General features: G+C 33.3%; 1 protein-coding gene across 1 annotated transcript; it reads right to left on the reverse strand.

Annotated features, from left to right (window-relative positions):
* LOC8278853 (heat stress transcription factor B-4) lies at positions 1 to 2095 on the reverse strand. Its single transcript, XM_002510154.4, has 2 exons — positions 1251 to 2095; positions 1 to 1138 (listed from the first exon to the last, which is right to left on the reverse strand). Exons 1-2 carry the CDS (start codon positions 1497 to 1499, stop codon positions 299 to 301), a joined length of 1089 nt encoding a protein of 362 aa, XP_002510200.1. The 5' UTR covers positions 1500 to 2095; the 3' UTR covers positions 1 to 298.
* Positions 2096 to 13904: the final 11809 nt, after the last annotated feature.

Genomic DNA, 13904 nt, shown 5'->3' on the forward strand with positions numbered 1-13904 from the left:
TAAGAAAGACGGTGTTGGCGGTTCTTTCTTTTTACTAAAACTTGCTTTTTGATAATCACTCTAACCAAAACCCACCTGCACTCATGGCTGTGGGTAAACAAGAAAATACCCGGGCACTAAAATTATATACAAATAAGTCGCAAACACCCACACGCACGCACACACATATATGATCAACACTATCATATCTCAGACTCAAAGAACGTCCATAACAAACGGAACAGGAAAATTTTAAATCAAGAAAATGAAAAGAAAGAAGCAAAAAGAAACCTCAGATCTTTGAATGGATTTGAGGAAACTAACATGTTGAAGGGGGCATGAGATTCAACCCTAAATCATCCTTTTCCAACATCAAACGAGCCTTACTAGTCTCCATATTTCCTGTGTGAGAAGCATTATACTCAGAGTGCAATCTTTTCTTGGATTGTAAAGGCACACCAAACAACTTTGTATTCTTGCAGCCCTCATCAAGAAATGTTAAAGAGCTTTGTGAAGTGCTGGTGGGAGAGTTTAAAACTTGAACTTGAGGAACTAGCTTAGAGTTAGTACTAGGAGGATTATAATATCCAAGAAGTTGGTTTAATGGTTTTTGTATCAAAGAACCATTGGAAGTAAAAGGAGTAGCAGTAGATGTTGGTGCACAAAGAAGTAAAGAAGAGGGGTATGAATTGCTAGGAGTGACAGGCTTGACATGATTCTGAACAAAGTAGATAATATCATTGTAAAGCTTTCTCATATGTGCAAGTTCAGACATAAGCATATTGTTACTTCTCCTCAGTCTTTCATTATCCTCTGACAAGGCAGTGACTGAGCTATTATATCCACCACCACCATTAATAACTGAAGCATTAGGAACTCCTCCTCTTGGTGAAGTGAGAGGTGGAGAGTCACACCAGTTGTTATTGTTGTTGGGTTGCTCATCTGATTCAGATGGGGAGATGCTAACTCGGCTTGAAAATGGAAAGAAACTTGGCCCATTAACACCGAGTGGCGAATGTGGGTGATGATGGTGGTGATTAATAGCTACTTGAGGCTGTGCTGTTTTTCTTCGATGGATTTCACATAGTAAATGCTTCTCTCCTTTCTTGAAAAACTCATTTGCAAACTCCCATCTGTCTGGTACAATCTTTCTAAAACCCTAGTTCATCAAACCAAAACCAAACACAAAATTAGAATAAGCAACAAAAATATATAAATAAGAACACAAACGTTAAAAGAAAGAAAAGGAGGGATTCGGTTTAGTAACATACATAGGTATTGAGTTGCCTAACAAAGCTAGAGAAGTTGTTATGCTTAAAATAGTTAGGAAGAAGATCTCTAGCGAACTCGGGTGGCCTCCAAACAACAAAAGTAGCATCATCTTCACCCCAAGAAACTATATGGTCGGTGGCAGGATCATCAACTAATTGGTAGGTTTTGGTAAGGAAAGGAGCTGGGACAGATTTGTGGGAATCAAGTGAAAGCAAAATGCCTTCGCAATTGTCTAGCATAAACGCCATTGAAGAAGATCAATAGCACCTGCTATAATCTGAAGAGAGAAAGAAAGGGGAAAAAAGAAAAAGAAGAGAAAACAAAAGAGAAAAGAAAGATGGGTCTGGAAGAAGAGAAGGAAACAAGACAGTGGGGGCTTTTGGTTTTTTTTTTTGGCTTTGATGGGTAAGAATAAGGAGAAGGTTGAGTGTGAAACTTTGGGTCTTGGGTTGGATAAAAATGTTGGAGAGAGAAGGGGGTGCGTGCTACTGTGAACTGTGCGGTTGTTTTTTTTTTTTCTCTCTTTTTTTTTTGAATTTTTATAAGTATGTTTTTTTTTGGGGGATGAACTGATATGTAATATGATATTGTTATAATTTTTTGTTTGGGTCCTCGGTTGTGTAGTGAGAGAGAATATGTGTCCGTCTGTCTAGGACTGTGAAATAAGGGCCTTTCAAGACAAACCCGTGAACTCTCTCTCCTCTCCCTCTCTCTCTCTCTCTCTCTGACATTCATCCCGCGCACACCCACTTAAAATCAGGCACAGTTGAGGATATGGTATGCAATGCGCCCTCGTCTTCCACAAATTGACAATGCCACCCCTTCTTCCTTATTATTCCATACACACTCTCCGCCTATCAATTCCTCCTTCTTTTTCCCCCTTTGTTAGTTTTCATTATACAGTACGTCTCCTTAATTGCTCTTCTTGCTTAGCCTGCAGCTTTCAGCTCATTGTTTAAAGAAGGAAACTATTTTTTAAGAAAATAAAATAAAAAAGTAAACCTATGATGAAGACTTAGCTCATATATACATATAGAAAAGCATGTACGTAGCTCGTGTATTATGCTTGCTCATCTTCATTGCTCTTCAACATTTACTGTAAAAAGGAAACAGGATATTTAAAGTCACTTTTTTTATTAAGCTCATCTTTCATGTCCTTGTAAAGATATCGAGATTTATTATTGATTTGGATTCTATTAGATTCTTGTACTAAACATTATGTTGTCTTACGGATTTTGCTTCAAAAGAAACATACAGCAGTTGAGACTATTGTTGACATTTTAAACGGTTCAAAAAATAAAAAAGAAAAAAAGAAAAGAGAAGAAGAAGAGAGACGAAGGTGGGTTTTCACTTCACGTCAAACGAGTGTACTCTTTTTCATTTTGTAGGTATCCTTTTGTTGTTTAATATCACCAAACACACTCTCCAATTTTCGAATCCCCATCATTTTCTACTACTCTTTAGCATATATATATATAATGTATGGTAAAGGATACATCGAATTACGTGATGAGATTTAAAGCCTGTTTCTACGTGACGACATTTTCTTCTTCTTCTTCTTCTTCTTCTTCTTCTTCCTTCTTCTTTCTTTCTTTCTTTCTTTCTTTCTTTCTTTCCCTTCAACTTTCTTTTCCACTCATAACAATATTCCAGACTTCAATATCAATATCATATTGACATGCTCTCTGCCCACTATTACCTTTACTGACTATGTAACAGTTATTTATTATATGTATTATATTTATCTACACTAGCTATATGTAGCCCTTTTATTAGCCTTTAGCCTCTCTGCTTTGAGCCTCCAACTTTGGCTCTTCCTCGATCGGCTCGGCTTTCTCTCTTTCTTTCTTCCTTTGCTGACGTGTCTCAGGTGATTGAATTATTGACCCTCCCCTAAAAGTTTTTCATGAATAAATGGAAACTTTTTTTACAGCCTCTTTTTCCCTTGCTTTCTTTATTGTAAGGGCCCAAGAAAATATGAATTTGAAAGTTTCTATATGGTTTATGTATATTTCTTCCAATATGTTTCCTATTATTCTATAATTTGAAAGATTTTTCATTCCTTAATTTGATGAACGAGTTTAATAATTTATTTACTTTATCTTAAATTGGATATGAGCACAAAATTTGAACAAGATTGCATGAAAACTGTTGTAATGAGTAGTTGCTAAGGGATCCTATAAAAGTGAAAAATGGATTCATATTATGATGATGATCAAGTGACAGTAAAGGGTAGGGACAGTAAGAGGTCCAAAGTGAAAGAATAGAAAAAAATAAATGATTACTAATTATTTCATATAGATACTCAACTGATTATTTTGATCATGTCTATGATTCTCATTATTGGAAAAACAAAGTTAAACTGCCCATGTTCCCCACCATTATAACTCCACTCTTTTTACATGTTTTAGCTTATTTACATAAATTCTTAAAAACACAAGGGGTGATTCAATTTCTTATTTATAATTTCCTTAAGAAGAGAGCATTAATTAGTTCTTTTTTTCAGATGGAATAGAATCCCAATTTTGGTTTATGTCACAAGTAAAACTTACCAAATCTATCTAATCAGTTCATGACACCAAGAAAATCAGCTGAATTCATGTCCATTATCATGCGTACTTGTGCAAGATTGGTCATACACAAGTAAATGGCTCATTTTCTTTTTTAACCAGTAAGCACATCAGAACCTGGTCACCTGACTCCAAAACTAAATGTACATAACAAAATAAATTTATTCTTCTGAGTTTGTAGCTAGGTTACTCTTTTTTGGAAAAGTTCCCCATTAAGAATACATATATATATATACACATACATTACAAGTATATGTAGTGCCAAAAACGAACTCCTCCTCACATGAAACATTACTTAGATTAATCTGGTATATTTCAAAACACTTCATATAAAATAAATAGGTTGCATGTGACATTAAATATTTTTATTTTTATTTCCTTGAGTTCATATAGATCGGGAAGGAACTTGAAATTGATAAAAAGAAATTTCAGCTTCAAGTACCTATGTGCAATTATAATTGGAAACCCTATCCCTCTCTCTGGTCTGCAGATCAAAATCTTCTAAAACTTCCTCTTCTCTTCTATATCCCTCTCTTATATATTATTCGCTCTATTTCTTGTTTCTTGATTCTCAAGTTCAAAAAACACTTACCCTTCTGTGTACATAGTCTGCAAGATTTGCAGCGGCTGACATGGACGCTGTCCATGTATTTTTGATGGTCCTGTACACGTACGTATACCAATCTCGTGATTCTTGTTTTGTTTTCTTCTTTCATGACATAATATTTATTACTGCACCCCTCAATTCCCTGCCCTCATTCATGTTACATGCATATTTATGGGAATATATTGCACTTATAGCTCATCCCCAAATTATAACAAGGAACGAACCCCATCATCTAGATGTTTCCCTCAAATAATTAATATACTTATTATAATAGTCCTTTTTACCTTTTTTTTTTTTTATATAATTTACATATGATAAGTTCAACATGCAACCCACTTAGTCATTGTCACAAAGAGAAGAATTATGTATGTAGTTATATCCATCGATCCACAATTGATTAACTTAATTATATTTATGATTATCCATTTTAAACCACTCGATGATGATGATGATGGGCCTCGGTGGGTCCAACAATCATATTGCAAGGATGGGCCCTATCTCATTGATGGAAAATGAACAGTTTATGAGTAATGGGAAACAGAAACAAGCACGAAATAGTTAAATGAGTAAGCAAAGGTAATTTCCTTTCATGATTCGTGGAGTTTTATTTTCTTAAAATAAATAAAAATTTATGTGGGTGTTGAGTTTGCATTTTTATATCTTTGTTTGTAGCTTTGTACAGTATAGGGTATAACAGGACAAAATTACAACAACAAAAAAAAAAAGATAATATGAAGAAGAAAGAGAAAGGAAAAAGTTTTTTATGTAATAAAAGAAAAGTTGGTCCTACAAAAGTAAATGGAAATCTAGAAACCAAAGGTTTGATCTTTTTCTCTCTAACAAGTTGTCAGCAACTCGGACAGATATCCTACCCAGCCCACCACCATCGCTACCAAACTCACTCTTCCTCTTCACTCCCACACTATAAATTTCAAAAAAGAAAACAAAGTATCTGTATTGTTTCCAGTTTTTTGCATTTAACATTCTGTAATCTGCTTTCTTACATTTTTGCTAGGGTCCCTGAGTTTATTTTATTTTAAACTTGTCTACCTTACCTACTAACAATGTTATTATTTTCTTGTGATGGTATAATTTATTTTAAACATAAAATAATTCAGGATTTATGTTTTTTAATCCTAGTAAAATTAAAAAATCATGTCCATTTTATTTTTTGTGATTATTAGTTAGCAGGTATCAAAAAGCCAAAAAGAAAAATTAAATATATTAGTCTGAAAATGTGAAGAAAAGAAAAACTAGAGATCTATAAGTTCAAAATCCCTAACTATACGGTACTTTTTCTGCAGTTTTCCCATTATACATGTCCAAGAAGATTCTATTCTAATTTCTAAAACGGAGTGAAAGTGAACCCCACAAAGAACCATCTCACATCGTCACATGACCACCGCCGATACTCTTTAACAAATAATAAATAATGTATTCCTAGTTGTTCTAAATAAACAAATGGTAATAGTAATTATTACATAATCTAAAACGAAGATCTCAAGGAGAGACAACTTAATGCACAGAGCCAATACGGATAAAATCTTTGTATTTATGTCATTTTACTTTTATTTCTTTCTCATATCTCTCTAATCTTCATTATTTTAAAGAAAACTGTACAAAGAATCAAATTTTCTATCTAAACGACAAGCTATAAGGTCTTTCTTCTGTCTCTTCTCTTCTCACACTCTCTTTTGTCTGTTCTACTGAACTATCTCTTGCATTGAGAGAGCACACCAAGGCCATCTTAATTTCTTACTTATTTTATATATAAGTGCACATGTTTCAAATATAATGTCCCAAAATGAAAGGGTAGAACTCATTTAAAAGACTGGCCAAGGTTCATCGTTTCTTTTCAGTGATCCTATCCAGTGTAAGATTTCTTTCAGCATTATGTTTCCCTATTCAAACATTGCGTTCTCATAAAGGGCTCCAAATTGCAAGGCTAGTTCACCACCAACAGTTACAGTAGTTCTGATACTAATTTGGCATCAAGTAAAATTTATACATCATAATCATGCACTAGTCCCTTTCTCTCAAATTCAAACATTTTAATTGTATTTCTAAGTACGTTTACAATAATAGAAATAATAATAATAATGAAAAATCTCAATAATTATTGGTATATACTGTATGCAACGTGTAGCTAGTAGTGAAACAAACGTAGAGAGCAGAAATTAGTATATTATATTGTATTTATACGAGAGAGAGAGAGAGAGAATATTTGTATGTGTAGTGTATGGGTCACGAGGAAATGGCACACTGATATTAATGGATCGGACAAGATACCCGTTTGGGTCTCTACTCCTGTATTGTATTGTAATGTTACCAGCTGCCTTTTGTCCTTTGCGTATGTGTACGTGTGATGGTGATGGACTGTCTTCTACCTCCTCAATCCACACACGTATACATATATATTTTTCAACAGACAGAGTCATATATTAATAATACACATGATTCTGTTGTGCATGGTATTGGTAGCACGTGGAACATGCTGCGCTTACTAATTGACGTTTTTTCTTTAAATTAGATTTAAACTTTTTCAATGTGATAATTGTTTCTTTTGCATTATGCTATGTTTTGATTGTTTTGTGTCATTTTAGTTAACATCGTGGATGAAAGTTGGCCAGCGATTCCATCTTGTTACATGATTAAGCTCGAGTGTGCATATATAATTAGAATAAGCAAAAATGATTGACGTAATAACTTATTAATATGTATTTATGGAATTAAAAGAGGAATAACTGAAATAATGATATAATATCCCCCATTATGATTATTTCATTAGTCATTATAAAACAACTCATAAATAAATATTGTAACTATTACCATCTCCTATTTGTGAACTTAAAACTAATAATAATAATAAAAATAATAATGAATGAATGATAATCATTTCATTAAATGAAGAACTAATTTAACAACGTGCTTGATTCATGAGCAATCATTTGAATGATATTATGTTACAAAACCCCCACTGGACATTATTACTAAGAAAAATAGCTTCAATTAATATTGTTATCCGGATCTGCTGCTAAAATAACAAAATGCTTACCCTCACTCCAACTAATTCTTTATCTCTTGCATTTTCTTTTTTCTTGCACTCTGTTTTTTAACTGCAGGCACCAAAACACACTATCAATGGGATACTGTGGTTCAGAAATCAGAAAAGCTGACATTTTCCATGCGTTGTACTATTTATTTTGGCCTATTTTACAATTTGATGCAACCCTTAAGTATTCGAGTCCATAATAAGAATTAAGATTAAAATTTGTCGACACTCTGAACGGACTGCAATATACGAAATAATATTTGCCATCTCAGAACTCATTTGGTTTTTATTTAGAGTAGTGCTCTTGGTGAAATAGAAACAAAAAACAAAAATTGAAAATCTTCTCAGGATGTTCTCGTCCTTAAAAGGAAATTAAGATTTTCTAAGAACACAAGCAGATAGGAACTCCCGAATTACTATTATTTGCAAGTAACAAAATAGAAAATGTGTTTAAAATTCTTTTCTCTTAAGTTTAATTAACTTTGCTTTTAATAGGGGCTAACATTCTTACATAGAAAAAATAAGACGTTTATAAATTAGAATTATTTATTTAATGTGCATCTAATTTCACAATTTCAACATGCAAAACTTTGTCATGTGCATGCATTAATTAGAGAAAAAGAATAATGTGCATGAATTAATTTTAGTTGTAAGAATAAAAAAAACAAAAGAAAAAAAAAACATAATGGCCCAATTAAATGAAGTAAAGGAAGTCGATTGATTGGATATAGAAAAAGGAATGTATGTAAATTAATGAAAATAAAATGGAATAAGATGGATTTGATTTGCATGCAAAAGTTATATTTTTCCAAAAAAGACGTTAAAAAGCAGCTTCACTTCAACACTAATCTCTTTTTCGTAGGTCCAATACCAAAAGGGTTTTGTACATAAAAGAGAAGAAGAAAAAGAAAAGAAAACACATAGACTCTTTGCATGGTCTATTGTATCTTCTCAATAAAAAAGAAAGCTCCTCATTTACAACATTGCTTTAAACTTACATTAAAAGGATAGAAGAACAATGTAGGTCTTTCCTTTCCATATACCTTATCTTTCTACCCTTTTTCTTCTTCTTCTTCTTCTTTTCTTTTCCCTCTCCTTTGTTAAAGACATTGATTCAACTTCTACGTGAAAAAGATCCTACTATAAACTAGTGCAACCTTTAGCATATACAAAGGGTAAAAGCTAGTTAGATATATAGATTATTGTTATTATTATTATTTTTTTATATTCTAAAGAATGTGCAAAAAGTTGGTTATATGATCAGATCACCCTTGATGTTGATATTTTTGGGGCCCAATGATTCCACTAATGACATGCTTTTAGTCGGTGCAATTGATGATCAAGTCTTGGGGCAAACATTTACATAATGTCTAAAGATGGGGTCCAAAATTATAATTAAGGTTTAATTTGTACGAAAACATTAACATAAGTGAGTTAATGGTATGACCTAAACATTATTATCCAAAAAAGCAAAGAAAGAGCGATCTACCCGAATGTCAAAAAAGACATAGAAGAAGAATGGTGGTTTTTTTAGTACATTGGATTATAAGAGGGGAACACAAAGGCTGTTTGATCACATGCACGTCACAATCTTTTTTCTTTCCTTTCTTTCTTCTCCTATTCTATCTTCCTCTAGTTCTCTTCTTTTTATACTGTGGATGATCAACGTTAAAGGAAAAAAAATTAAAATAATAATAATAATAATAAAGGGTCCCACGATTTAAGGCTGCTGCTTGCTACTTCTACTACTACTACTCCTCAATCCAAGGGATTCCTTTGTGATGATCAAAAAGCTTTCATTTGGGTCCCTCCATTATTCATTCTCGCCATCATTTCATGCATATATATTATGAAGACCCACATCTTATAGCTACGTAGCAGGCTCTTAAAGTTGGAAAAAGAAAAAAGATGGATTTTTTTTCTCCTTTTTACTATGATGGGTTCCAATAATTCATGCTATAAAAATGGAAATCTTGTTAGTTTCGCCGAAATTCGATGTAAATTACCATATAATTGATCGGATGGTGATAGATCTATCATGTTCTAGGGAAATGCAGTTATCTTCAAATCATTTGGAGTGTTGGGTTGATCCAGGCAGTCCAGTTTTCTCTGTTTATTTTTTTTCCTGATGTTTTCTTCGAAAAAGAAATTCATAAAATATTATTCCAATAATCATATTGATATTATTGCCACCTAATAATCCACTCAGAAAACCCTTTTTGGCTGGTCAATCATGTCAAGCAAAAGCCTTTTGAATGATCTCTGGTGTACTGTTTACATCACTCATCAACCAGGCGCACAATTTTGATGGTCCCTAATCCATTACTATCCGCTCCAGTTTTTTTGTTCTCTTCTTTTCACTGTTTGATTCTCCATGCTCACCTATTTAGTAAAAACTCCAAGTAACTAATTAATTAATTATTTGACTAAGAATGTAATACCATTACGAAGAAATTATTAGAACCAAATTATATGCTTCTGTAGCATAAACAGTTAGAAATTAATTCTTATAATTAGTCTTCTTGTACTGACTTCTTAAATAATAAATAAAACGAAAAAACCCAGAGATGTTTAATTCTAAGAATTTCTAATGTAATAAAGTAATATAACTGAAGATAGATGATCTCTATGTAACATATCTAAATTCAATGCAGGGTTAGAAGAAAAAAAAAGGAAAGGAAATTAGGGTCTTTCTGCATGGGAATAAGGGGCTGATTACTGTAAATAATACTCTCGGCCAGAGATGGACTGGAACTTGGAAGATTGTTTGACAAGGATGTGGGTTTAATCTGGTTGTTATTTGGTTACTATAGGACCACTGTTGCCAAAAGTGAAACCAATAAGCAATGGAATTTTCACTTCCTTTTCTTTTGTTTTATTAAATAAATGCAAAGAAGTGATGACACTGCTTTCTCTTCGCTCCATGCAAAATGTGGATACATATAAATTGTATGAGACAGTTTCTAAGATATGTAGAACTTTGAGTTACAAAGGATTAGATGTTCTAAATTTTGAAAACTACAAATTCCACTACATCACATATGCATTAAAACAGATTTTCTTCAAATTTAAAAAGAGAGTGGCATTGGAAAAAACAAATTAAATTTTCTAGTTGGAGTAACTAAAAGAAGACACAATGTTCACTTAATTTCATATAGACTACTTCATACATCTATATGTATAGGTGATAATTAGTTAATGGATTACGAAATATCAATTCTCATGTGCCCTGGCAGGACATGTAATAGAACCTCAAAGAAGAGGCGGTATAAAAGAGAAACCCTATGGAAAGGGAATGAGGATTTTCAGGTTAGTGATATTTCAATAGAGCAGTCTATAATCACTATATTGGCATGCCTACATAACCTCATAATAAAAATAAAAGCTGCTCTAGAATTCCACATGCATGCTAAAAATTAATTAACTTGATACACATCTATTTTCAAGAAAGAGCCAACTAAAGACAAACATCTCAAGATACATTTGTATAAATTGGGGACCCCTTGCAACTAAGCAATATAGCCTCGTACCCGAGGCAGCAGGAGATGTGGGCATAACAAGATGAATGTTCAGTTCAAAAAACAGGAATAATTTTTGACTGGTGTAAGGAATTTAAATTGAATCCCAAAAGGAGAGGGAAAAAAATAATCACGGATGTACAACATCTGAAAGATTAAAAAAAAAAAAAAAAAAAAAAAAGAAAAGAAAAGAAGAAGAAACAAAGTGGAGGTAAGCCAACAGAGATCTCATACCCCATATATGCCCCACAAAGTAGTGAAAGAAGAAAAGAAGAAAGTAGTGGAAAAAAAAGAAAGAAAGAACACAGCTTTATAGGGAATAAGGATAGGGGTTGGATGATTGAAGTCTAAGCTATGTCATGTATAATATATAAAGGCACCTCTTCCATTAAAATTTGAATGTACACTTGATAATATAAATCAAAATGTATCACATTCTAATCCAAAGTCTCTATGAAAAAAGAAAAGGCAAAGATGCATGGGGGGACAGGCAAAATTTGACAGGACAGAGATCGGCTAGGGTTTGCGGTGGAAGTGGAAGTGGAGGTGGAATAATAATAGAGAGAGCAGATAGTTATAATCATGGGTGAAGCATATTCACTTTCCTCTTTGTCATCACTTTCTAAGGCATGATTAGATAAAAGTTCATCAATCTTCTTTCCTTCCCTTTCCTTTATCAAAATTAAAAAGCACTTCCCTCTCCTACTTTTGTTCACTTCACGCTTCAAAAATAATAACATTGATCCTTGCCTCCCAAGCCTTCTTCTACAATACTAATTTACTAAACTAAAGAACTCAAAAAGTGTTCAAGATTTTGACTATTAAACTATAATAAGCCCTTTTAATAATGTTACCTCAGCTTATTGGCTTAACAGCAACAAGTGCGAGTAAGACAATGGAAGATCAACTTTGCCAACTAAGATGGTAAATACTTCTCATTTTGGATTCTATCAATTTGCCAATGAAGATGGCACGGCACATTCTAAAGATTTCTTTTTTTCTTTTGAGGAATCATTCTAAAGATATTTTATTTTATCCTTAATTTTGTTTCGAACCAATTAAACAGGTTATGAAATTAATTATGCTATCCATCTCCGGTGTGGAGATTTTATTCTTCTGTCCCTGACCGTTAATTTCCTTCAACCAACTCATCAATATTTTTAAGGAAAGCAAACTCAAAGGGAAAGCTATTATTCATTAGGAGCCATTCTCTAATCATAATACTCTAGAGAATAGGGTATTATTTCTAAATTTAACCCAAGTGAGAGGATCATTAATATCATTTTGACTACAAGGTTTTTGCAAGCAAAGTTGCATCTTCCTCCTTTTGTACCAAAAGATGGACGGCTCACTGGATCTTGATTAGATTTGATCTGAGACACTGTTTTTGTTTTCCTGGGCCACTCAAAGAAGCGTTTTAAGAATATAAAACCAGCCCATGACGCTTTACCAACTCATGAAAGAAGTAGAGCAGAGTTGATCATACTTCCCAATTGAACAGAATTACGAGGGGTCTTTTTCTTTAAGACATCAACCCAAATATACTTGGAACTTTGTCCATCTGCTTGTTCCTAATAGTTCTGTTTATTTTGTTTTGTACATTTGTTCCTAATAATTGCTTCCTTAAAGTATTTGAATTGAACTCTCCTCGGTTTCCGAATATGATTTCTTGTTATGAAGAAACACCCGTATCTGAGAAATGGAGCACGAATTTCACCTTGCAAGTTGCTTGACTGACATGATTAAGCAGATGAAAATATTGTGGCGTCGGAACTGAACCTGAAGATGTGCAAGTAGGCTCACAAGCTGGCCTCAGTTGAATCCCTCTGGCCGTTTACACACTACGCTCAGCATATGCAGGGAAACATTCAACTCCAAGATTTTCATATCTAAAACAAATCCAAACAATAAATATAAAGAACCCAAGTTAGTAAACTAAGATGCATATGTGTGCGCGCGCACACATACAAGAACAGAATGTTCCATCAGACACGTCGTCATATGCAATCAATTTTAAGCATAGCGTTGTTTTTCTTCGGTTAATTTAACAGTCACAAAGCCATTATGAGAGACTGAAAAAATAAAGAGGGATGGCATGCCGTTGTACATCATAATGGAAAGACGATGGCTTTGCTGGAAATGTTTACGCGATGAGCGGCTAAAACAATACACGATACGATTACCATATGACGTCACCTAATCACAATGGACTGTAAGATTGACGTCAGCAGTGACACATAACAGCCGTCGCTCATGGGCATAATTCTCGTTGGCCCTCAAAACCTGGGTCTTGTATTTAATAAAATGATCCCTTGTTTTACGGATGAAGTTGTGTCAACTCAATTAGTGCAATTATTTTGTTAGTAAATCTAGATGAAATTGATAAGTTTGCAAGTTCCAAATTCATAAAGTTCTTGGCCATAAACCAAGAATTACATGCATTAGCACAACCCTTTAGTCCTGGATCCAATTTTTGAACCCATTTCCGGAAAACCCACCCGCCCGGAGCATCACTTCAATTCTGACCAACCCAATATCGGAGGTGGCTGTGGTGGACCAACTACCTATTAAGCTTGGCATGCATGCAGAAAGGGTTGAGTGGGTGGGGACAGGGGTAGGTGGTTGGTGGGTTCTGCACTAGCAAGCATATAAGTTCCATAAACAGCAAACAACCAAAAATTATATCTTGTGCATGTGAAATTCTTATTTATTGGTGTTGCTAAATTTTTTAAATTTTTATCTAAATTTGATGTGTATGACTCCTATATATGATCATTTGATGTATATGACTTCTATGTATGATCATTTTATAATTAAATTATTTCATATTTAGAGCATTAAAATATATTTAATTATTTAAAATTAATAAATATATATCAATTATCTATCAATTTAATATATAACTA

Source organism: Ricinus communis, chromosome 2 (genome assembly GCF_019578655.1).
Source record: "Ricinus communis isolate WT05 ecotype wild-type chromosome 2, ASM1957865v1, whole genome shotgun sequence".
NCBI classification, from domain to species: Eukaryota; Viridiplantae; Streptophyta; class Magnoliopsida; order Malpighiales; family Euphorbiaceae; genus Ricinus; species Ricinus communis.